The sequence below is a fragment of the Pelodiscus sinensis genome, chromosome 2 (assembly GCF_049634645.1).
Source record: "Pelodiscus sinensis isolate JC-2024 chromosome 2, ASM4963464v1, whole genome shotgun sequence".
In the NCBI taxonomy this organism is placed as follows: Eukaryota; Metazoa; Chordata; order Testudines; family Trionychidae; genus Pelodiscus; species Pelodiscus sinensis.
The window spans coordinates 197273139-197298941 of NC_134712.1; the positions used below are offsets into that span (position 1 = coordinate 197273139).

The 25803-nt window shown below is 43.9% G+C and overlaps 2 protein-coding genes across 9 annotated transcripts in view; one reads left to right on the forward strand and one right to left on the reverse strand.

Annotated features, from left to right (window-relative positions):
• On the reverse strand, nucleotides 1-18129 carry CBX3 (chromobox 3). Of its 5 annotated transcripts, none has more exons than XM_075922178.1 (6): nucleotides 17804-18129; nucleotides 15460-15509; nucleotides 10797-10939; nucleotides 8235-8400; nucleotides 2334-2428; nucleotides 1-661 (listed from the first exon to the last, which is right to left on the reverse strand). In XM_075922178.1, exons 2-6 carry the CDS (start codon nucleotides 15481-15483, stop codon nucleotides 535-537), a joined length of 555 nt encoding a protein of 184 aa, XP_075778293.1. In that variant the 5' UTR covers nucleotides 15484-15509; nucleotides 17804-18129; the 3' UTR covers nucleotides 1-534. The 5 variants fall into 5 exon arrangements, with proteins under 5 accessions (XP_075778293.1, XP_006138442.1, XP_006138444.1 ...); XM_006138380.3 differs by lacking the exon at nucleotides 17804-18129 and adding an exon at nucleotides 17103-17189; XM_006138382.3 differs by lacking the exon at nucleotides 17804-18129 and adding an exon at nucleotides 16873-17043.
• The window catches only part of HNRNPA2B1 (heterogeneous nuclear ribonucleoprotein A2/B1), a 20113-nt gene continuing 11544 nt past the window's right edge, over nucleotides 17235-25803 (forward strand). Inside the window, exons 1-2 of one of the 4 annotated variants that reach the window (XM_075922177.1) lie at nucleotides 17235-17464; nucleotides 25437-25547. In XM_075922177.1, coding sequence (XP_075778292.1) covers nucleotides 17435-17464; nucleotides 25437-25547 — 141 coding nt within the window. In that variant the 5' untranslated portion in view covers nucleotides 17235-17434. Of the gene's footprint in view, nucleotides 17465-18809; nucleotides 19037-25436; nucleotides 25548-25803 lie in introns of those variants that run through there. The other 3 variants (XM_006138378.3, XR_012901989.1, XM_006138377.3) reach the window with 3 other exon arrangements.

A 25803-nucleotide genomic window follows, 5' to 3' on the forward strand; every position in this document is an offset into this window, starting at 1 on the left:
TAAAGGAAGAATATAAAACTAATTTATTGACCACTGTTCACCAGTATTTACAATAAAGTAAACAATATACAGTATGATAACATTCAAATTACTACAAAGTGTTTTTACCTGGCCTCTTTGCGACTAAGTTACCTAAATACTAAAAAGAATGATTCTACATGTTAGGGGTGCTACGCTGTGGGTAAAGAAGATACATGCACATCAATAGCATAGATTACTATAAAACATCTGTGAGTTTGTTTAAACGTTTGTTATGATTTGGTAATAATTATGGAGGTTCATGAAAATTTATAAAAGCCTTTACCTAATATGGAAGAAATAATATCAAATGCTGTCCTGTCAATGAAGCAAGTTACAGAAAGCCTTCATTTACTTGCCGTTGATGCATAACACACTACTTCAAAAAGAAAACATATCTAACTCAATTCTCATTAGAATGTAGATGTTTCTCACATTGCTTATAAATCAAAGAATAAAATCAAAATCCAGGTTTTAATATTAATATATATTTATAAAAAAAAGCAATGTAAGTTATTATTGTGCTTCATCTTCTGGACACGAATGCCAAGTTAGTCGTTCTTCATAAAAAGCAATTACAATCTGAGGACATTTCATGTTAGCTTCTTTGGCCAGCACCAAGTCTGCCTCATCGGAATCTTTCCTAAGAGAGTAGGGTTTAAAAAAAAAAAAAAAAAAAAAAAAGTCATATGAGTGTAAAGGCTATCACTAAACCAGATATGTCTGAAATGGATACGGGAATATATTTTATGATCAACGAGCAGAAGTAGGTGTTTAAGTTTTAGAAGAAAAAAATCTAGCTTGGTGAAACCATCACTAGAAACTTTTTAGGAACCATCACTCTGAGAAGTTTTTCTTGAAAGGACATCAACTATAAATCACAATCTTTTGTTTAAAGCAATTTCAATATAGCAATATCCAGTTTTCTCTGCCATTGTGCTATTTTACAGTCATATTTCCCCCTCAAAAAATATTCCTCTTTCCTATTTGAGAGATCCATACAGACAAAAAGGGAATCACTGCACAAAGAAAACATTGACTGTACACTATCATAATACTGGAAAGATTTTCCTTTTATTGCTTCTAATCTTATGTACAACTTCTCAGAGAGAAGCTTTTTTTTTTAAATTCAAAGTGTCACTCCGGGTAAAATGTGGCCATCACAAACTATTACATTCAGTTGGGATATATGCAGCAACTTATCAGACAAACTTCTGATCCTGTGTCAGAATGAGAGAAAGAGCAAGAGAGAAAGTACCCCTGTATTTTAAAAACTTACTGATTTCACATGCTTGCTGCATTTTAGAAGTAGGCTTGTTGTATATAGCAAAGTATAACAAGTTCTCTGGTATTTAGTTTCCTCATTCAATATTACTACAGAAAATGCCACAACTGCATTTTATAAACACTCGCTGTACGTATCCACTACCTGAAGTTTTTGAGAAGATGAGTAACAGCATCTTCTAAAGTGCAAATCTTTAAGGTCAGGTCTACACTAAAGGGGAAGGTTGAATTAAAATACGTTATGTACCTTAATGCACGTTTCTGCACCGTCTCCACAGTGGGAAGCTGATGGGAACAAACACCCCCATCAGCTCCCTTTACTCCTCACGAGAAGTACTGGCACTGACAGGGGCACCCTCCGAGTTTGATTTAACGGGTCTTTACTAAACCCCTATTTCAAACTCCAGAAGATCAATCTCGTGGCAGTGTCGATCTTCTGCTTAGTGAAGACATGGCCTATGTGTCTAGGCAAACAAGTGAGAGACTGATTTTTGGGACAACTGAGTTGGACTTCATTTGGAAAGCTATTATTGCACTACCCACACTACTCTGACAAACAGCATAAATTCAGTATCTCATCAGTTTGACAATTGAATTTTAGAAAGATTCCAATCTTACTCTGCAGGTTGAACTTCTCTGGTCCAACAGCATCTATGGTCCAGCAGATTCTACATGTTAGGGGTGCTAATGGATGGTATTGGACTAGAGAGAGCACCCCAGAGGTTGCCAAAGAACCTCGCTGGCCAAGGGTAGGAAGCCCTGCTGGCAGGCCAGTAGCCGCACACTGGTCAGGCCAGTGGCCAAGAGGGGAGCCAGCGGCCTGATCTCCCTTGGTCCGGCAAACTCCCTTGTTCGGGACCGCTAAAGTCCCAAGATGCCAGACTAAGTAAGTACAGGTTGGACCTCCTATTTGCTCCGGATAGGTATTCCTAAACAAAGAAACAAGTAACTTGTCTGCTTTCCTGTCACATTCCAAAATCAGTTTGAGGAATTTAAACACTTTGGATCAGACCAGTCTGTACATCACTTACCATTTCATAAGAAACATTAGTTCTCCGCTGCTATCTGTGGCTCCAATTATCCGCTCAGGATCCAGACCTCTTGCAAACCCCCTTGGTTTATCAACCTATTAAAAAGGTTGAAAGTCATATCTAGTTTAACATTAAATGCACATCATTTTAGGAAAGCATCAGACGACTTACAGCTTATATCAAGCCAAGATTTAGTTTGTTAAACTTTTAGGCTGAGCCACTGAATTAGTTACATTTAGCAAAAATTTTGAATTTATATAATTGAAAACTACAGAAGGCAGGTTGCATCCTTCTAGTGGAGGCTAAATGTAAAGACCAGGAAACATTTAAACACCACTTCTGTACGAACGTACCAATGACATGCAAACTACAGTCAACTTTCTGAATATAGGAATATGGCAATAGCTCGAGTTAGATTTAATTTCTCTGCAGAAATCACAATCCAAGCTTGCAAACAGTTACTCCCATATGAAAAAACATGTTAATAGTACCATGCGGGCACAAAGATTATGCAGTTGTTGTTCACAGGACTATAGCCTTAACACTTTAAAATTAAAGTTTAGATTAGATTAATTTATTTTGCTTAAAATTCAAATTTGAGGTTAAGAACACTGCGTAGCACTACATAAACCTGGCTTTGATTTAATCATGGGTATTTTGTGATCCGTTCATTAATATTACTAAAAAATACCCTTACTAAATATTAGGTGGTTTGGGGTAGGAGTTACTCCAGAAGATGCTGCAGCACGTGTGTGTCTGTCCCAGAGCCCTGCTCACCAGACAGTACCAGGGACTAACTACCTCAGAAGATCTACAATGTAGACTGTTCTACCAACCTAAGTGTCTTGTGTCAAATTTGTTTTATAAACAAACAAAAGGCCACTGTGTACTTTTGTGAATTAACAGGAAAACGTAAAGTACAACACTGGGAAGAGGACCAGTTATCTGTTTCTTTGATAGTCTTAAACGGCAACGGTATCTTCTCCTCATTCCTATTTTCAGATGAAGACTTGGAAGGATTTTAGTCATCATTATTCATGAGGTAATTACTCTTAAGCCAGATACATTCTCTTGTATGTTCAGAAGATGTGAGAAGATTTCCAGATCCATGGAGTTGATTTCTTTGACTTTCAAGAGAGTTATCAATGTTTACAGTTTTAACTCCCAGGAAAAATTGGAATTGCCATACTAGGTCCATCTAGTCCACTATGCTGAATAGCAGCCAATACCAATGCCTTAGAAGAAGATGTCAAATCCTCATTGTAGGCAGACATGGAATAATATGCTCTCAGAGGTCTCATCCTGATCTCTTACTGCTAAGATTTAGAAAGGGAAGTACATGGGTATCAAGAATATCCAGATTAATGAGAAATTTTGTTAAGAGAACGAAGATGTTAACTTAGGTCCTGAAGCATTGAGTACTTGACCTCAGTGAGTTCCTATGGCAAAGAAATCCACAGTTTAATTATCTGCTGACTGAAAAGTATTTCCTTTTCAGTTTTTTAATTTCCCACTTCAGTTTTGTTAAATGTCCCTTGGTTATGATACATGGAAGAAAAAAAAGTTATCTACCTTTTGTAACTGTTTGAGATGTTTTGCTCATATCCACTCCATTCTAAGGGAGTGCACATCCAATTGCACACGTTGGGAGACTTCTGCCTTTGCAGTATCCAAAGGATTGGCTGCTGTGCCCTCGAGCAATGCACTCATGTGTCAGTATATTTTTAGGTTCTGCCAATCCTATACCCTCCCAATTCCTTCTTGCCAGCAACTCACATGGGGTAGAAGGGCAGGTAATAGAACGGGCATAAGCAACAAATCTCAAAGAACAATAGTTATAAAGGTAGGTAATTTTTCTTTTCAAGTGCTTGCTCATGCTGATTCCATTCTAGGTGACTCAAAAGCAGTATCCTTGGTGAGCTTAGAAGTTCACAGAGTAGCAGCTTGTATGACTACTCTACAAAAGCCAGCATGATCCCTGCCCACGGGGTGGGTGCATAGCAGGATGTGAACAGACAAACAAGTGGCCATCCTGAAAATGCCATGGCCAGGAAAGCTGTCAAAGAAGCCTGTGCTCTAGTCAAGTGGACAGTCGTGGGAAGTGGCATTGTTATCTCATCATAGCAGCAGCAAATGCAAGCAGTGATCTACGAAGTTGTTCTTTGAGTGGACACTTTAAAACCTTTCATCCTGTCATCCACTCAGAAACAATTCTATCAACCTGTGGAATGCTTTGGTCCTTTCAATTTAAAAGGCAAACACCCTCCTGACAGTGAATGAATGAGAACTGGAAGGGACCTCAAGAGGTCATCGAGTCCAGCCCCCTGCCCTCAAGGCAGGACCAAGCACTGTCTAGATCATCCACGATCTAGTATTTGTATTATTTACCATCCTATCCCCTATGCATCCTAAGGATGTAAAAACCTGTTTAATAAGTTAACCAGTTAAATGTAACGTTTAACCAATTGGGGGGGGCCCACTCCAGTTCCCTCACCTGCCACAGCTAGGCTGGTGGATGTGCCCGGGTTCACCAAAGACAAGGCCAGGCTCTATTTAGGATGCATTAGGGATGTGAAAGGTTAATAAAACAAAAACCACAAAACCCATACCATAGCTTCATGATGAATAGGTATTTTCAGTTAACTGTCTAAGACGACACCAAGATCCCTTCCTTGAGCGAATAGTTACTTTAAAAACCATAGAATCTGATGGAACTTGGGAGTCATCAAGTTCAAATTTCCTACATTCACAGCAGGACAAAGAACCATGTAGACCACCCCTGACAGGTGTTTATCTAACCTGCTCTTTATAAAAATAGCCTATAAGCAGTGTTCCCTCTAACATTTTCTATCTTTGTGTGTGTGTGTGTGTGTGGGGGGGGGGGGGGGCGCAGTGCTGAATTTTCTTATGTGCAACACCAGCATGGAGGTCGTGTACGGCTATATAAAGCAGTCCAAATGTGTGGAAGAAAATATATTAAAACCTGGAGTTTAGCAAAGTTACATCTGGACTTTAGCAAAGCTTTTGATATGGTCTCCCACAATATTCTTGCCAGCAAGCTAAGGAAGTATGGATTGAATAAATGGACTGTAAGATGGATAGAAAGCTGGCTAGACTGTTGGGCCCAATGGGTAGTGATCAACTGCTCGATGTCAGGTTGACAGTTGGTTTCTAGCAGAGTGCCCCAAGGATCTGTTCTAGGACTGGCTTTGTTCAACATCTTTATTAATGACTTTGATCAGGTGATGGATGGCCCCCTCAGCAAGTTTGCAGATGATATTAAGCCGGGGGAAAAGAGGTAAATACGCTGGCAGGGATAGGGTCCAGAGTGACCTAAACAGATTAGAGGGATTGGTCCAAAAGAAATCTGACGAGGTTCAACAAGGACAAGTGTAGAGTCCTGCACTTGGGACAGAAAAATCCCAAGCATTATTATAGGCTGGGGACCGACTGGCTACGTAGCAGCTCAGCAGAAAAGGACCTAGGGATTACAGTGGATGAGAATTGGATAGGAGTCAACAGTGTGCCCTTGTAGCCAAGAAGGCCAATGGCACATTAGATTTCATTAGGAGGAACATTGCCAGCAGATCCAGAGAAGTGATTATTTCCCTTTATTGGGCTCTGGTGAGGCCACATCTGGAGTATTGTGTCTAGTTCTTGGTCCCGCACTACAGAAGCGATGTGGAAGCATTGGAGAGGGTCCAGCGGAAGACAACCAAAATGATTTGGGGGCTGGAGCACATGACCTTTGGAGGCGAGACTGAGAGATCTGGGTTTGTTTAGTCTGCAGAAGAGTGAGGGGGGATTTGATAGCAGCCTTCAACTTCCTGAAAGGAGGTTCCAAAGAGGATGGAGAAAGGCTGTTCATAGTAGTGATGGACGGCAGAACAAGGAGCAATGGTCTCAAGTTATAGTGGGGGAGTCTAGGTTGGATATTAGGAAAAACTATTTCTCTAGGAAGGTGGTGAAGTACTGGAATGGGTTACCTAGGGAGGTGGTGGAATCTCCACCCCTAGAAGTTTTTAAGTCTCAGCTTGACAAAGCCCCGGCTGGGTTGATTTAGTTGGGATTAGTGCTGCCTTCGGCAGGGGTCTGGACTTGATGACCTCCTGAGGTCTCGTCCAGCTCTACAATTCTAAGACACCTGTGTCTAATTGCTGTGACTACAAAGTTAAGAAATTTGCCTTCTTCCACGCAAAGAAGAGTAGAAGTCCCAGAACAAATTAACATATGGCTTCAGGGTTTGTAGATAGATGCATGTTTCAAAGATCCTGCAAATACGGTTTCATTGTACAAAATTAGCAACGAACCAAGTATTTGCTACTTCTGGCTTATAAGAGCCAGAACTCTACCACATAGCAAAGATCTGGCCTTAATGTCTCCCACACCCCAGCTACTAATTCCCTCGTTATCCCACCTGCTTATCTTCTCTGGGAGCTCTTCAGTTCAAGCAACACACCTCCATTTAGCTGCTGCTTAGCCAGATAACCTGCCCCCTCACCCCCCATCAGTCAGCTAATCTCCCTGCCTCCGCAGGAGCTTTGAACCTCTGAGCACGGCTCAGAAAATAGCTGTGCAGTTGCGCAGCTTAGAGGGAACTTAGCCTATAAGACATTTTAGCTTTCTTCTTTAGTATGCATTATTTTGCATATTTCAACAACAAAAATCATTCATCATGTTGCTCATTCACCTAGTCTGTAAATTCTTCAGACCCATTTGGTCCTGACTAATCTAAACTTCTTTAAAATTTGCAAACTTTAAAATATTCACCTTCCTTTTCAAATAATTAATATATTAAAACCATTGGACCCAAGACAAATCTTGAAGCTAGGAGAATAAGCGACTAGTCACTTCCCCCTGTTGCTGCCTCTATCAGAGAGGGGTAGAGAGGGAGTGCAGGAGGAGGAGGAGCAGGAGCGGTGCTAGGGGGAGCCGGCTTAAAAGCCGTTTCCCCCCCAGCACCATCTCTGTGGAGGTAGAGGCACAGCAGAAACAGCGTGAATAGGGACTGAAGTGGGGATGTCTGCGCTGGTTCTTGTTGCCTTTCTCCCTTTGAAATATACAAGAGCCACAGACAGCTCTTGTACATTTCAAAGAGAGGAGCGCAGTGGGATAGCAAGTGCCCCCTTAGCAGCTCCTTATTGACTAATTTCTGGAAATTTCATCAACTACTAGATTAGCTTATCAATCAAATTTAACATCTCTAGACTGAAGCAGTCTCACTTCACGCAGTTCTGCTGCGCTTCTGCTTTTGAAACGTGCAAGAACCCTGGTGGGGCTCTTGTACATTTCAAAGCCTCAGGTGCAGCAGGGAATGCAAGGCCAATCCCCTGCTGGCCCTGTGCTCCCTGAGGGACTTCCACTTTTGAACAATAAGGAGAGCACTGGGCTCTTGCTACAGTTCAAAGGTGGAGGTGCCCTTATCAACTAATCGAATAGTCCATGGAAATCCCATCAGCTATTCAATTTGTTAATCTAAATTTAACATCCCTACTTGAAGTACCATAATCTATGATGAAAGGGGCCATTTAATCCTATTGTTTGCCTTTGATGAGGTCCACCAAAGAAGCTAAGTATTCTTGGGTGATAGAACCACAGTAATACTCTTACTAAGAGATGATGAATCATTTTGGAAGTCTAAGGAAGAACCAGTTGGCTATTCACTACTTTGTCAAATAAAAATTAGTGAGAATTTTTTTTGCAGAAGCTGTGCTGTTTAGATTCTATCATATCATGAGCTTCCAGAGGTTTTAAAAATAAACATTTTTAAACCAATTTCTCAGGTACAGATGTACGGCTCATTTATAATTGGATCACCCCTACAGTTTTTTTTTTTAATATAGGTACAAACATTGAACAAAAGAAAAAACATCTGTATAGGAATAACTTGAACATACTTACAGAATCCCTCTTTTTCTTGGATTTACTGTCATCGGATTCACTGTCTGATAACGATTTTCTTTTAGCACCATCTGTTTTTTCTTTACCAGCTTTCTGGGAGTTCAGAAAGGCTTCGATTAATTCTGGACAATCTAAGTTTTCTTCAGGCTCCCATGTGTTGTCGGCACTGGAACATACACACAGCTCATGAAGGACCATCAAAAGCCAGAAACCTAATTTAGCCAGGATGCTTACTGTGAGCTAAGATTTCTTCCCTATAATGTGAAACAGGCTTCTTAAACCTGAGGTGATTTACTTTGTTTTTTTAAATGACCTTGCAGTCAGCAGATATGAGCTAGGAGTTCTGCTCTATTATGTTTGATGTTAAGACAGAAGACATAGGACATCCACAATTTTTAAAATCCTTTACACATCCACGCTATAGACTCTGATTAGCCCTTCAAGACCGCCTCCCTTCCTATTTAAAAACCTTCAAAGACAGATAGGGAACTGTAACAAAGTGGCTGGGGCTACACAGAGAAGCTATCTAAGTGTAGGGATGTTAAAATGCATTTATATTGGTGAACATGTAAACACTGAAGATTTTTATATGCGGGGGGAGGCATCTCCATGGGAGCTGGTGTATGTGAGGAACTGGCTTAAAAAGCTAGCTCTCTGCATGCACTAGCTCCTGCCCCCTCCCCTCTGTCACTGCCTCTAATAAAGAGGCAACAGCACAGAGGTGGGAGGGGAATGGGCAGGGCTCGACAATCTATGTAATCTATTTGCCTGTGGCGAGTAGATTACATCACAGAAAGCCAGGTTCGGGCGATCTGCGCATGCGCAGAACGATCTGCGCATGCGCAGAACGATCTGCAGTATGGCTGGTGAGGGGGGCTTGCCACGGCTCGGCAAGCCCTGGGAATGGTTGTGTATGTATGTATGTATGTGTGAAGGTTAACTAATGAGTTCAGGCTTGTTGGTTAACCATTTACATTATCATATCCCTATCTAAATATGCCTAGTTTTATTTTATTTGCTACTTAATGTCAAATCTATTAAATGTGCCCCTACACATGGTAAGTGCCTTCTCATTAGATTATACACACCAGTAACAAATAATGCACAAAGGAGAATCCCCAAGCTATTTTCAGTTATTGAAAGATACTCGGGCAACTTGAGGCAAGTCCCATCAACATCCAAACTAAGCAAGTTACTGCTATGTACATCTGAGCAGAATATGCACTTTCAGGGATATAACGACAGGCAAACAGTGAATGAGTTACTTCTGAGGGAATTCTGTGCCAAAAAAAGTGTGTCTGCATATATTAAAATTCTGCAAATTTTATTAGTCAATAAATACATGTAAAGACTTTAGCATGGCAGGGGGAAGCATAGGCCATGACTGTCCAACCCTAATACAAGGGCAGAACTTGCCCCAGAAACTAATTAAAAAGTAGTTAAATCAGTGCAATATTCAACATGGAGACAGTTATATTAATCAAAAGCTGTTCATCTACATTGCAAAACAGTGGTAAAGTAGTACTACTAGTGAGACCTGATCAGATATTACAGTTACTTGAGATTTTCTCCCATCGTCTCAAAAAATCCTTAAGAAGTGAGACAGAAGAACAAATACATACTTAATAGATCTGCTTGTTTTGAATTGGTATGGGCTACAGAAATCGGATGAGCAACCAAGAGAAGCTCTAGTACAGAACATCCCTTTCACACGTTTAAAATATCAAGTTATTCTAAACAAAAAGAGTAAAGTTGTTAAATTGCTGTTATCTGGCTAGTCATGTAGTCGATACAATCTGTATTGTACCAAGTCCAGCAGCCCCTGTCCGAGGTGGTCAAGGCAGGCTGTAGGGACCGGCTGCTCTGGCAGCAGTCCCCCCGTCTGTGGCAAGCCTCCCCATCTCCACTCCCCTCTGTCTCCGATATAAGGATGTTAACTACCCGTTAATTTACTAGTAGAGTAGTAGATGGAATTTTCATCGACTACTAGACTAGTCAATAGGCACTTCTGCATTCTCCCTTTGAAAAGTACAAGAGCCCCTGCTGCGCTGCCGACTTGAAATGCCACACAGAGCCCAAGGCGGTGTTTCAAAAGAGCAGCAGTACAGAGATCAGCTGTGCGGAGCTGCTGCTTTGAAATACCCCCTCTCTCCCCACCTTTGCTGCCTCTTTCTGATAAAGGCAGCAAGGGGAAGGGAGGGAATTGACTAGCAACTAGTCCTAACATCCTTACTCTGATAAAGAGGGGTGTGTGTGTCTGTCCGTGTAGGAGGCGGCACCACAGAGATAACAGTCAAGTACTATACTCGACTACTCACTAACATCCCTAAAAAAGACTATTCACTCTTTAGCCTGGGCTAAACTAGGCTGCTGTAACTATGTTGGTCAGAGTTATGAAAAAGATCCATATCCCAAGCAACACAGTTACAACTGACCTGATCCCCAACATATGTAGTGGTGGGTTTCTAGAAGCATAGAGGCCCTTGCTTCCATAGTCATATAGTGGAAAGTATCTAATGGATTTGGAGGCTACCAGAATAAAATGCATTTGCAATTTCTTACTCTGTAAATCCTTTCCATTTCAAGAAGTATTCAACCTTCCCATTTACTACACGTCTGTCCAGGACTTTCTCCACAACAAATTCTTCAGGCTCTGCTTCTTCAACTTTTTTACCTTTGCCATTCTGTTTCTTTCCCATTTTGTGCTATAAAAGAAGTTAAAAATATGTTTAATATATATATATATTTTATATTGCTCTATGCAACCACTTCTATGGTCAAGCACAACCTTTGTTCTCTACATAACAAAAGCAACTTATATATACTGCATCCAGGGCTCAAATTCCTATTAGGTTAGTGCATCAGGGCAGGTAATCGAGTGCCATTTTTGTAAGTTGCTTTATAAAACATCAAACACTGAGCACCAGTCTTTAATAAAGATAACACATTTTTACTCATGCAATTAATGCCTCCTTTCCCTTAGTTCTTATTCCACTCCTTCCTCAGGTGCCAAAGACCAAAAATTTACAAGAACTTGTACAGAAAAATCTAACTGAACATCTGCAAAAAAGGCAGTGTACTAGAAACAGCATAAAAAGTACATAGAAACAACAAAGCTAACTGTGGAGAGCGGGACAAAAGAGACCGGGGATACTATACTGGCTAAGAGAGAAAATTAAAGAATTAATTTCTACTTTCCTCCCAACACCTCCAAAATATATAACTGTGAAGGGAAGAGGAGCTGAAATCATATTGCTATACCAAACTGGATACCCAACAATAACTGATAACAGCTGCCAACAGAATGTGTTATTTGTAAAATTCCATAGCTGATATTCTCCCCCATCCTCACCCATGCACCAAGCGGTGCAAAAACCTAAGAGCTATGATTAAAGAACAGCACATAATGTATAAAATTTCTCTAATTAAAACTTTACAGAATGTCGTAATTAAATATACATTAGATATATTGTCATATAACATCATTTAAATGCTTAAAATAAAATTTATTACATCCACATCATCCTCAAGGCATTCCACATTTAATAAGGCACAATTAAATGCATCAGGACAAATGGCATTTTTCAAAATTTCTTCGTTCATAACCCTAAAAGGTTTGAAACAAATCTCATTGTCATATGGAGTGGAACTCTATGGGCAGAGTTTTAGTTGCCATTTTGGATGTGCTCCTTATGGGTAAGCATTCAAAATGGCAGCAGGACTTTGACACTCCCAGAAGTCAGTCCTATAAGAGCATTAAATTAAGTAGTGCTGTCACATTTCCCTTACCAAACTATTTTTCCACTGAACACGGCCTGCTATTATAGCATTGCCAATGAGTACTATCTACAATTAATACTGACATTTTGAGAAAGCAATGAAGTAGTTGCTTTGAAACTCAGGCTCAAAGTTAGCTCTTTACACTTTCTGTAATTTAAGATTTTGAAGTTATTTGTAAAAATAATAGAGGATCTTTTCCTACTTAGCCTTTCCCCAAATGCCACTAACTTCAGACTCCTAAGTTAGCAAACCTATAAATTGTATGTTCATACAGCAAAATACAAAAAGGAAAGGTTTCAAGATTTCTAGTCTAAACATTATACATAGAAAAGATATCAGATGTGGTGTTTGTTTGAAGGTGATTTGGGCACAGTGTTAACGGTCTGTTTTAAATATCTTTTATTTTCATATCCCACAAATGACATTCTGAGCAAAGCACCAGTATTTGAAGAGTGCTAACTTAATTACACAAGTATTTTTTGGCCTCCAGAGAGAACGTAAGAGAACAAGGATGAAAGAGCAAGACTAAGTGAAAGAAAAATAGGACCATGATAAACTATCTTCTCAAGGCAGATTCTTTTAAAAGGAAAAAAAGTGAAGGACAGAAGAGAGAAATAGGTAGAAATGGAAAAACAGCAAAAATTGAAGAAAAAAAAGTGATATAATGGTCATAGCACAGAAATAACACTATTGTTACATTGGATGAGAGTCTTGTAAATATAGTTTAAATTAATACTTTAAAGAAATTCTCCTTTGGGCTTTAATTCAGTTCAGGAGTGGGCAATCATTTTGGTAGGGCGGGGTCACTTAATGAATAGTAATGGATCAGCACCTCCCCCAGAAGGGGAGGAGTTTGAGGTGCAAGGGGGCAGGGCTGAGGACTAGCCTCCCCCCGAGTTGTCAAGGACTCTAGGCTTTGAAGTAAAAGCAGAGCAAAGAGGTCACAGCTCCCCGCCCCACTGCTACCGCAGGCATCCAGGTTTCTATGGCTATTTAAAAAGCTCGTAGCTCTAACCCCTTCCAGGGTAGCACTGTGACCAGGAGTCAGCCATTTAAATAGATTCTGCTGCCTGAGCCACCGCCTGGAAATTTGGTGGCATATATAAATTTATAGCAGCAGGATATAAATAGAAATCAGCCAGATGCCGTCCCCGGGGTGGATCTGGCCCCCAGGCCACATCTTGCCCAGCCCTGACTCAGTTCCAAGGTGAATTGAGAAAATGAAAAAAAAGTTAATGCATTCTTAGTCTCATAACGTTAAGGACAAATATTTAGATCTTTAAATCAATTTTAAAAACTTTAAAAAATTGGCACGTACAAAGCCTTCAATGGTAGCACATGAGCTTTGTTTAAAACAAAACACTACCCCCCCCCCCACATACTACAGGAACACACATTTAAAGTTGTTAATGAGAAAAGTCACTAGACCAGTGGTCTCCAACCTTTAAGCACAAGATCATTTTTCAATTTTAAGTCAGTCCAGGATCTACCTCAAACCCAAATACTGCTGCCCCACCCCTTCACCGAGGCCCCACCCTCTTCATTCTGTGAATATGGGGTGCAGGGGAGTGGGACAGTGACAACAGTGCCCCCCACCTCTATCTCCCCCACCCTGCACAAGCAGGAGGCTCCCAGGGGGCAGCTCTGAGCAGGAGCAACAGGGAAGTGGGTGAAGGGGCAGCTGAAGCACTGGCACTTGATAAAGACTCCTGGCCGAACCCGTCAGAGGCTCCAAGATCTACTGATAAATCCTGATTTACTTGCTGGTGAGCACTACACTAGACTAAGCCCCTCATCCTGTATCTAAGAATACCCTTATCCTGGGCATTTTAAAGCTGAATGTTCAAGTAAAATGCACTTTGCTTCTGTTTCCCACATTCAAAATTCACATTAGTAGTATGGACACACACCACATTACCTTCAGTGTATAATCACTCACCTTGTAAATGTTATACAAGTGAAAGATATAACATTGATGTAGCATTGTGGTAGATAGTGTAGATACATTAAAGTCAGACATCAAAGTTACAGTGTCAAGAGAAACATAAACTGTCTCCTCATATACTGGAGGAAGCATGGTTCCCATGAGAACTAAGTTCCTAAAAAATAGTGATTGCATTAACAGGTTCTCTTCCTTGTCTCCAAGCACTTTGAGTCTGATACTAAATTCCAGTAAAAGTTTTTTTAGCTTGATAACTTGTTTGCAATGTTATTGCTTAAACCAGGACTACTCAACAGGCGGCCTGTTTGTTTGCGGCCCATGGGTGGGAGCCAAAACAAAAAAGTAGTCAATATAACGGTCTTCTATTGAAATGAGTTTTAGTAGTTAAATTCCTGGACTGTCGTTGATCATTAAAAGTACCCGATTTCCACGCATATGACAGCAAATATTGCTTTTTATTAATGTCAGCAGAACTGACTTAAACGGGGCCTGTGTGTTGTGTAGTCTTGCTTAATCTTTGTATTCATGCCTGTCAGTGTGAAAGAAACTATTTGCATATATATTTGTATGTATATGCAACCACACTTATTGCAGCCCTTGGCATGTTCTGTGAGTATCATTGTGGCTCCCAGGGTCTTCTAAAGTTGAGTAGCCCTGGGTTATATAGTTGCAGTCCAGTGAAAAATAACTAGGCAATTAACGGACAGGAGACAGGATACTAGTATTTGTGTGGATGTGGGATAAACTAGCTATACTAGTCAGTAAGTACTATTTGCCTATTATTTTTCTACTAGGTAAATAGAGCACAGACTTCCACACTGTTGTCCTTTACAAACATGTACTGCCACAGCTAAATGAATACTAAGCCAACTACTGTGGCATTTATGTGTCTTCAACTTCAGAGTTTTTTGGGCTCAATTTAACATCAAGAATTTTCATAGGAACTTGATACATGTCAAAGTCCTGTTACAATGGTCCAGATAGGGGAAACAATCTCTGCTCCTATGAAATCCAATTGAATCGTTATTTACTAACAGCTCTAACCACAATCCACACTATGCCCCATCATATTAGTATTAGGTAATTGCACTCGTAGTTGTAGCTGAGGAGCTAGGGAGAAGTTAAAACGAATATGCTTCCCCCCCCCCTTTTAAATATACAATGAATTACATGGGGTGCTGAAAGGAGGCTAAAAAATCACAAGTGTTTTCTGTAAAAGGTTATTAAACGTAATTTTCACTGAAAGTCAGAGAGCTGAACTGGAGCACAGGCCTCCATTAAAAAGAGAAGGGATTTTGTTTTGTTTGTAAGTCTTTCACTGGAAAACAGCAGTTTTATTTAAGCCAAAGTTAATGTCCTTTCTATTAGCCTTAGTTTCTGGATCTGAGATTTTAGTCAGAATAATGCTGGGGAGGAGAGATGTGGATGTATCTTCTACATGGAGATGCCAAGTTATAATTTTGAAGAAAAATCCTTATATATTTTAGGTGCTCATGAACTTACCAATGTAGTTTTATTGGAGGCCATTTTTATTGCAGACTTGCAGAGCTTTACTAGAAAAATGCATGACAATTAAAAGGAAATTTAAGTTACTCAGAAAAAGGCATCCCCATACAAGCATGGTCCTTGTTCCAACCCCCATGTGTTCACTGCACATAACATGTCAAGTGTGGATTAAATCCAGAAAAGATTACTGCTTTGTCCAGCAGAATGCACAAACACACCATAATGCTAGTCATGATCCTAGCTATTGATTGTGTATGATAGGTTGCAAGAAAGTCCTACCAGCATAAGGCAGAGATGTTTCAGAGAGAGGTGGGGAGAACCATTTCCTTAAACCCAAGAAGGAAAAGTGTTCAGTTTCAAGCAATTAACTAAGATATTTAACAGCATTTTCAAGATGCAAAAGTGAAATTTTAGTTAGCAACAAAGTATCTGTAGCATAATTCACTAGTGAGTTACCAGTAATCCTGACACAGCAGGAAATATAAACTGCAGAATATTAAAACTATAATGTTGCAAATGTATGGATCAGAAGGCAAGAGTTAAGGCTAATACAGATACAAACTGCAAAACTGTGTACACTGTATGCGAAGACTAAAATGCTTAATTAAGAAATATACATTGAATTAACCTATATAAATTACATAAAAACCACATGGTCTGAAGAAAACTCATCCTCTTTCCCATGCAGTTGCTTACACTAACCACCTCTTTGGGCATACATTTAGTCACCCATCCCTGCAAATCACAAAATGATCAAGGCAAAAAAAAGCCTATATGGAAGTCAGAGGAGGGCTTTGACTCAGCGATCCTGCCCAATTCTCACCCCCTTGCAGCCCGAGAGGTGGTACTGTAGCCAAGAAGTCCAGCGAAGGACAGGCAGAGGCTTGGGCCCTGCTGCTGGGCACTTCATCTAGGATTCATTGCGATTGGAGGGGGGAGGGGGAGAAGAGGAGGGAAACAAAGGCCCATAGCACAGGAATGAAGGGTATGGCTGCGCCACAGGCCTGTGATGGGCGCATACGAGGCCCGGGTGACCTAACGGGACTAGCTGAGCAAGGAGTAGGGCCAACCTGCACGCCAACGCAGAGGAGGAAACCCTGCGCCCCTGCCTCTAGTCGGCGGAGGGAACAGCCGGCGAGTCATGCGTGTTGCCTAAACCTACACTCCACCATTTCACACACCCGCTCTCAAAAAAGGACGAGGGCCCCTTCCCGGCGCCACGTTGCCCCCTCACCGAACACGACCATTGCGCTCCAAGAATAAGCTGGGCGGACAGTGGAAAAACCGCCCTCGGGGCTGGCGGCGTCGCTTTGTCCCCTGAACGCACCCCCCTCCGCCTCTCCCCAGGCTGCACCCAGCGTCTAAGCGCTGCGCTCCCCTCCCTGTTAGGGCCCAGAGCCTTCCTCCTACCTATGGGGGCAAAGCACCCACTAGAGATCCCGGAGCTCAGCTCCCTCTTCCCCCGCACCGCCGCTACCCGCCTTCAGTAGCCACCCTTCAGGTAAAGGCGGGCAGCGAGGGGAGGGGGAGGGGAGCTCCGCAATTACACCCAACACGAGCCCAGCTGCAAGGAATTTTGGGCGCTACCCAATTCCTGGCGAGATTAAATGGGAAACGAGAAGAGAGAGAAGGATACAGACTTCAATGGTGCCTGGCGGTGGCGGCGACTCGGGTTTCCCGTCTCCTCCTTGCTCCCTGCGCGCACTGAGCAGCAGCGACATCTGAGGGGGTGGGGGCAGAGGCTGGGGCGGCTGCTGCGGGGTGGGAGCGCTGAGCTGCGCGGTGGCTGGCGGCGGGGCACCGCGCACAACGCCGCCTACACGTTAGCTGCAGCCTCCTGCCGCCGCCACTGCTGCTGCCGTGTCGCTACCAGTGCAGGCGCGAGCGAGAGGGGGGCCAGCCAAGGCTTCTCTCCCAGAGAGCGGCTTGAAACACGGGGACGCGAGCTCGTCGAGCGCCTGGGCGAAGCAAGATGCCTCGCGGAGACCGAGAGAGCGACTGGGTGAGTGCCGGGGCCCAGCGGAGCGCGCCATAGCCGCCGGGCCAACGGCCAGCCCTGCCTGGGCGCGGCCCCGGGACGGGCCTAGAGGCCGAGCTGGCCGCGGAGAGCTCCCGCATCGGCTGAGGGGCTGGTGGGCTACGAAGGGGAACTTCGGGGGAGCGAGCGGAGGCCGGGGGGGGGGGAGCATTAGAGGGGCTTGGGGGCCGGGGCCCAGCGACCATGCGGCCACTTCCTCGAAGACGGGTGGTGGGAGACCGCGGCCATTTCCCCACTGAGCTCGGCGGGGGGAGGGGAGCTGCCGAAGCGCCATTTCCCCGGCGAACTGGGGCCGCCACTCACCCTGGGCTGCGGGGCCGCTGTGCGCGAAGCTGGCTACGGCGGGGTCCGCCTCGCTCGCGGGCCTGGCAGGCGGCGTCTCGCTGCTGGCGCCAAATCGGGCCACTTCCTCCCAGGCGTCCGGAGGCAAAGGGGCCGCCCCGCCAACAAAGGGGGTCTCAGGGCCGCGCACTCCTCGCGCTCCGGGTTTGGCCCCGTGGCCCTTGCCCACGCTCTGCCAGCACCACAGGTGGAGAAAGGGGGCCCCTTTGGCTAATTATAGTCCTTTTGCTGCTGTTGGGATCGGTCTCCGGGCGGCTCCGGCAATTTCCGGAAAAACCCGAAGCGGGAGCTTCGGCTCTATTCGGACGCGAGAGGCTTTCCCGCTTCTTTGTCGGAAACTACCGAAGAGACCTTCGTAGTCGAGGAAGCCTGTTTCGGCTCTTTCCGGAAACTGCCGAAGTGGATCGCGCTAGTTCGGGCTTTTCCGGGTCTTGCCGAAGTGGAGTTGGTCCACGACGACGCCTGCGTCGGTTCTTCTCGGAGACAGCCATTGCTAGCGGAGCTGTTGAGCTTTTTTACTACGTTACTAAAGCACAAAGGAGCGTTCCGCAGAACTGCGGGCGCTTCCGGGGAGCATTTAATTCCACTTGCGGTCCAAGCAGCCGGCGACAGTTAGAGGAAAGGGAGGGGCGGACGGACCATTGCCTGACGATGCATTTAAAAATACGTAACAAGGCAGCCATTACTAAAAAGGTTGGGTCGTATTCTCAAAAAGGGTTACGCCGGCCATGAGGTGGGTGGTACGCAAATAGCGCACGTCTCGGGTGTACAGTTGCGCAAGGTGCGTTTCGGCTCGCAAGAGTTAGTACTCTTGCGTCATGGCAGGCATATTCTTAAAACTGTTACGCTGTTAGCGCAGCGGGAGGCGTTCGAACTTCCCGTTCGCTAATACGCTTGGTGGCGCAGTGGGCGAGTCTTGGTGCTTTTCCGTAGTAGAGACGTTAGAGGGGAGGAAGGTTCTGGAAGCGCCGGCGGCAGTTGGGCTGGTGCGCAGCAGAGGGAGGCGGAGGCACACGCTGCGGCAACAGCGCACGCGGAGGCGAGCCCTAGATCCGCCTCACAGACGGTTTAACCGAGCTCCTGTCGCTCTAGCGAGCCGCGTGCGCTCTGGGGGTGACAATGGAGGGCAGTAAGCGAAGCGGGTCTATGTCCGGGCCTGGGAAGCGCCGGGATCAGTCCGGGGAGGCGCAGATGGTAATGGCGGTAATGAGGGGGAGGGGTAAAATGGCGGCGGGATGGCGGGGAATAGACCCCGGCTTGCCGGGAAAGGCCCGGAGAGCCCTGCTGCAGGGAAGCGCCGCCACGGAAGAGTAAGGGGTGGCGGGTATGAGGGAAGGGTGTGCGGAGCGGAGTAACTGTTACCTTGCGGGCAGCCTGTACGGAGCAGGAGGTGATGTAGGGGTGGGGGCACCGGGGTTCCCTGTCCAGCTTGGCTGGGAGCCGGCGGGGTAGCTGAGGGGGGGCTTTAGGCATCTAGTTTTTTTACGATCTTGCGAGCGAAGCCGACCCCTGTTCTTGCAGTAGCGCCAGGCAGAATTTTTCTCGGCGGCATCGCTCTCCCTAGGGTTGTTGCTTTTAGGCGCCATTTTCCTTCTCTCTCCAGTGGCGGGTGCCTCTGTCTCCCGGCATTGCCACATGGCGGGCTCCGCGCAGCTGCTGCTCTGACCCTGGAGATTGCAGGCCCTTGCCCCGTTGGGAGGGTGCTGAGGTGGACTTGCGGAGGCACCGCTACCGCTCCTCTTGAACAGACCCGTACGGGTAACAGTCGCGGGGAGCGGGGAATTTAAACCTCCTCCCCCCCCCCCGCCCCACACACACGCGCATGAACTTTTTGGCGGGCACGCAGTACTCGGATGCTGATCTGAAGCTCCTGCTCTTTTACCTCTTCCCGCCATTTTTGTTAAGGTCTTAAGCTGCAGTTTGCAGCAGGTTATGGCCATTCTTTGTCTATTTCTGTAGGTATTGTTCTGTAAAACACATTCCTTGTGGCTGGACTCTTGCCTTCTCAATAGAGGCTCAACATATCCCCATCCTTGCAGATTCGCTCATGCTGTGGGAGAAGTACATTCTTGAAAGCTTCAAAGCTCGTTTATACCGTATTTTTTATTATAACTTTGTACAAAAATAGACGTTCTCACCGAGATTATAAATGGAAGGTAGCTGGACATGCTTAAGTTGCCACAGGTAACATTTAGGCCTTGTTTTCACTACAAACATTAGGCTAGTGTAAAGTTCTCCTGCCCTGCCCCATGACATTGTGTAAGTTAGAAACACTCTTCTATCAGCAAAAGTTCCATCTATATGAGGATTTTGCCACTTAGTTGTTAGGTATATGTTTTTTTCCCCCTTTCATACATCGTTATGCTGCTGCAGACAATATAGTGTAGGCCTGGCCATATTGTAGTTTCCTATTTGGTAGGATGCTAGCCAAGGTTGTAACAGTACTTTTAAGGAAAGAGACTGTTCTCATTCAAATCTCAGTAGCAAAGTAATATCTCCTCTCCTCCCCAGTATAGATATGTTCTAGGTAACACATGTTAAAATCACAGTGTAGATAGTTTTAAACATCTCAGCAAGACTGTAAATAATAGGGGGGAGCTGGAAGTCTGAAAATGGAGTCCATGTTCCACCCAAGGCAGGGCATAGCATGGGATCATGTACAATACTGATTTACTCAAGTACATGCTATTTTTGATGCACCATGTGGTAATTTAAATATGAGACTCCAATGTCAAACTTCAGAATAGTTCTGTAGCTCTTGTGGCTGCAGCATGAAAGCTTCAGTGCTGAAATTAAGCTTGTCATGCTTACTACTCCCCGGCCCCCCAAGAAGTTCTGTGCACAAAATGTTCTCAAACTTTCTTAGCGTAACCAATGTAAGGTGTAGACACCCTAGTTCCCCCTACTGAGTTACCTCTTTTTCCTTCCTAGTCTCACTGGTTGTGTGGTGAAAAATGACAGTTTTGTATATATTTTTGTTTCCTTGGTAACTACAGTGTCTTGCAAGTGTCCTTCAGATCCGCAGAAGTTTCATGTCATATATTCTAATAGGTAAACGGTGTGGGTGAGGTACTGTTTTTGTTTGTATTGGACCAACTTTACTCTAACATGATTTACAGCAACACTGCTTATTCTAGTAGCTCTTGTTAACTTGGCTTATAATACTTTCTGAAGATGTGTTATGAATATATGTAGCTTATACCAAATGATAGTAGTGCCTTGATCCAAGTTTTCATTAGCAGTCCATTTCCCCAAACCCTGTCTCAGCTTTGCCCCACTCCAGCTAAGTTTGGAGTAATTTGTGAAAAATATTTATGCAAATATCTTGTAGCATTAATATAGTGGTCCAAATATTCCCATTGAGCAGGGGTTCTCAAATTTTATGGCACCACAACCCCCCCTCTGTGCAAGAACAATTGTTAGTTTGATGCCAGTATGGGGCTTGAAGTCTGAGTCAGACTAAACCCTGGGTTGGGCCGGGTGGGGGAGGAGACAAAGCCCAGGGGCTTCAGCAGGAGACTGAAGAGGCCTGTTGCCTTAAGTCCTGGGCTAAAGCTCCTCAAGCTTTGGTTGCATGCTCCAGAAAGACTAAGCAAGGACAGTTAACCCCATTAAAATGGGGCTCGTTCTTCCCATATCTTTCAGTTGGCTGTAACATTAGTGTGTGGGTGTTTTTTGTTTAGTTTTTAAATCCGAGTGGATTTTTGGAACTTATTTATGGGTTAGTACTTAATCATTCAATTTTTGATAAGACTGTGTGGTTGCTGCTTTAATCAGGCTTTGCAGATTGTCTTACAGCTGTGCAGTAATTAGAAATATGAAATTGAACAGTAAAAAAGGTATATAGGTTTGCATCGACAGTCTAGTGGCTGCAGAGCCTGAGAGAGGTAGCAGGATATGCAGCTATATCAAAACCAGGTTTGGTATTTTCTTAAATAGCTTCTTTTAGCTCTAAGGGTGCACCATTGAAATCTTGCTTCAGGCAAGATCAGGAGGCTTCTATTAGTCAGTGTGGTAATTAAACTGGAAAATAATTTAAGGGGATACCTGCTTTTAAAACTACAAAAATTGGTAATGCGTTAAGTATTCTTTAAAATGCTTAATTTTAGTTTTTCATTACCTGTTTGGTTCTTTTCCTTCTCTCTCGACATGAGTAGTGAAACAGATTAGCCAGCAACACTTTTCCTAATCTGGTTCTAGTCAGTATTATTAGGGTCTTATATAGGGGGAATGTAAGTGACTAGTTGAGTTGTGACTCGATTAGTCGCTTCTCCCCCCTGCTAGAGGCAGCAAAGGGGTGGGGAGCTGGTTTAAAAGCTGGTTTTCCCCCAGCACCATCTCCGCAGGGGAAAGGGGAGGCAGAGGTGCAGCATCTGGGACTGGGCACAAGCTGGGACAGCCAAGTCCCAGCTCTCACCCAGTCCCCTGCTGTGCCTGTGCCTTTTAAATGTAAGAATGGGGTGGCTCTTACTACATTTAAAAGACAGAGCCTTGGGGGTTAGCTACCTCTGCAGTTTTTGTCCCTTACCTATTAATTGAGTAGTAATAGAAATGTAGCCGTGTTAGTCTGGTGTAGCTGAAGCAAAATACAGGACTACAGGCAGTCCCCGGGTTACCTACAAGATAGGGACTATAGGTTTGTTCTTAAGTTGAATTTGTATGTAAGTCGGAACTGGCTCCAGATTCAGCCGCTGCTGCTGAAACTGACTAGGGGCTGACTACAGGAAGCTGGAGGCAGAATTGCTCTGCCCCCAGCTTCCTGGAATCAGCCACTGATCAGTTTCAACAGCGGCTGAATCTCGAGCCTGGGTCAGAACAGCTGGGCTGCCAGGTAGGTCCCTGCAGGACCAACCCGGCAGCACCCCAGCTGCTCTACCCCAGGATCCACAACAAAAGCCTGGTCGTCTGGGGGAGGGGGGGAATGCACTAACTGCCCCCCCCCCCCAGCAGACCAGGGACACGGGGAGCAAAGCCGCAGCAGCGGCGTGGTGCTGCGCCTCTGAGGCTTTGCTCTGGCAAAGCCTCAGAGGCGCAGGACACTGCTGCCGCTGCGGCTTTGCTCCTGGTGCCTCTGGTCTGCTGGGGACCGTCTCCAGAAGACCAGGGACACCGGGAGCAGAGCCGCAGCGGCGGTGGGATCCCGCGCCTCTGAGGCTTTGCTAGAGCAAAGCCTCAGAGGTGTGGGACCCCTCCGCCTCCCCGGCTTTGCTCCAGGTGTCCATTGTCTTCTGGAGACGGTCCCCAGCAGACTAGGGGCACCCAGAGCAGCTTTTCTCGCCCCGGAGGTCGAGGTGGTGGGACTGCTGCGCTCTGGGCGGTCCCGCTGTCTGCGAGCTCCGGGGCGAGAGAATCCCGTTCGTAAGTGTGGATCCGACATAAGTCGGATCCGCGTAACTCAGGGACTGCCTGTATGTAGCACTGAAGTGCTACATAGTCCTGTATTTTGCTTCAGCTATTAATTGAGTGATTGTGAAATTCCCTGGATGACTTGATCAGCTGATTAAATGCAATTTAATATCCTTAGTCTTATACCCTAGTTCATTGCATCAGTGTAGAGGGTATAAATTATGCAGGATTTTTTTAAACATACTTCTATTTAAAATGTGGGTTTTTTAAAAGTTTTTATGAATCCTTGGAGCAAATTTGAGCAATCCAATATTTTTAAAGCATGTTTTGAAGGCTTGAATAGTAACGCAGTAAATTCAATCAATGTCTCCAAATTTACCACTGGTAAATATCTCATCCCAAACATGTGATTCTAGAAGGGGGGGGGGGGGAGATATACAGCCTTTCAAAATTACTTAAATTCTGCTTACCCTCTCACTTTGCAATGACTGGTTCATTAGAGCCTTCAATTCCTAATTAAGTATACAGGCAAACAAATGTTGACAACACATTAATTCCATCTTTTTGATGGTGTTAAATGCCCTGGGAATTTTAATTATGTAAAATTTCTAATTGTGTTAATAGCTACTTCCTTTCCCAGGTAGGGATTTCTCTCCACTTTCATAATAAACTCTTCAGTTGAGTTTATTGGTCAGTTAAACTGTTGTTTGTGTTATGGTAGCTAGTCAGGATTATGGTACCATCATGCTAGACTAGACATAGTCCACACAGTGAAAATTGATCCTGATTTAGTCAATTTCATCTGTTCATTACTCCTTGAGTTGGTCATTTTGTTTAAGATCAGTTGCTTTTCCTCTCCTCCTTTTTATATATGACTGCTTTAGTATCATACAATATTTAATGTGGTTACCCCAGTGTATAGTAAATTTACTGATCCTCTGAGCCACATACTGTAATCTTCAAAAGTTTGAAACAGGCACACTTGCCAGGGTTCTGGCACCTCATTCCTGCTGGAGTCCTGAGTCCGGGCAAGTGTTTCCCCATGGGGCTGAAGTGCTAAGCTCTCTGATCTGGTGTGGTAGATGGAGGATAGGGAAGCTCTGCAGCCACCTTTTTAGATGCAAAATAGCCATGTAAACCTCTGGAGCCATGGTTTGGCCATCCCAGGTTATATGCACAAAAGGTACATTTGCCTTTTAAAGACTAGATGTTTTACCTACTTGTACAATATTCAACAGGTTGTGTTTTTTGTAAAAACAGGTGCTTAAAACTGCAAAACAATACCTGTCAGCCTTCACTTTTTTTCCCATTATAAAAAGCCCCCAATCTTCTTCTAAAATTGCAGCTTCCTTTGTGTACCACCTTTTCATTTTTTTTTTTTTAAACCATGCGAAGTGTGAGTTGGCCTATGTTATAACGCTAGTTCTGAATACGTAGTCTCCTTTTTTAATTTTTGGCATGGCCATAACTTTCAAACCCCTACTGGTACAAAATTGACCTCTGCTGTAAAGGTTGAAATATTTTCTTGAAAGAGTATTTCAGATAAAATGAGGTAAACTGCTTTCCACTTGGGACCCTATCCTACTTATAATGAAGTCAATGGCAAAACTCCCATTGATGTGATTGGTGCAGGGTCAGCTCTTTATATTTGTCATAAGAGCTTTAATTCTCCACATGTGAGTGAATTGATGAGAAATAATGTCTTAAGGTTTTTGGAGAATGAGTGCATGAGGTTTTTATTCAATTTAAAAAGAAGCACCCCTCCAACCCTCTCCTTTTTGTTTGCCTTACATAGAAACTTACTTATTTTCAGGATTATATTGGTGAACATCGATTGGAACACACACTTATTTTATTTTAAAATAAAATAGCCTACTTTTGGGAACGAACAACATACATTCATCTAGTAAAGAGGACACAGCTCATCTATTAGTCAATGGTTTTTTTTTTTTGGCCTTTTTTTCCTGAGAAGACACTAATGCAGAGAGGAAAACTTGACACATCAAGGGGAAACTTCTGTAGTTCTAAGTGTACTTTAAAACCTAGTTTTCCCGTTTGGGAGGGGAAGGAAAGTAATTTTAAAACTCTGAACCTGTAGTACAATGTGGCAATAATACAACTTCGTGCCATAACAGTCTTTTGATGAAAATGAGTATTCATGTACATTTGTGAAGATGTCTCAGACTTAATCTGACTGACAGTAAAATGGAAGGAATTGCAAATGACATTAAAAATGTTCTCTAATTAGAGGGAAAAGGAGCAGTTTCGCAAATTATTCATTGGTGGCTTGAGCTTCGAAACAACAGAAGAAAGTTTGAGAAACTACTATGAGCAATGGGGAAAACTTACAGACTGTGTGGTAAGTTACATGTTAATAATGTGGACTTAAGAAAAACTTCATAAAAATTGAATGCCATTTTCTGAGGTAATGGTAGTAGTAGAGTTGGACCTCTCTGGTCCAGCATCCAAGTTTGCCAGACCAGGGGAGGTTGATTCCAGCCCCTTTGCTGTAGCTGGCCGCTGGGCTCTCCTGGAGGGGTTGCCAGCCTCTTGGCTCCCTTCCTGGCTGTCATCCCTGGCTCCCAGATTCCCTTCCTGGCCGCAGGCTCTGCTCC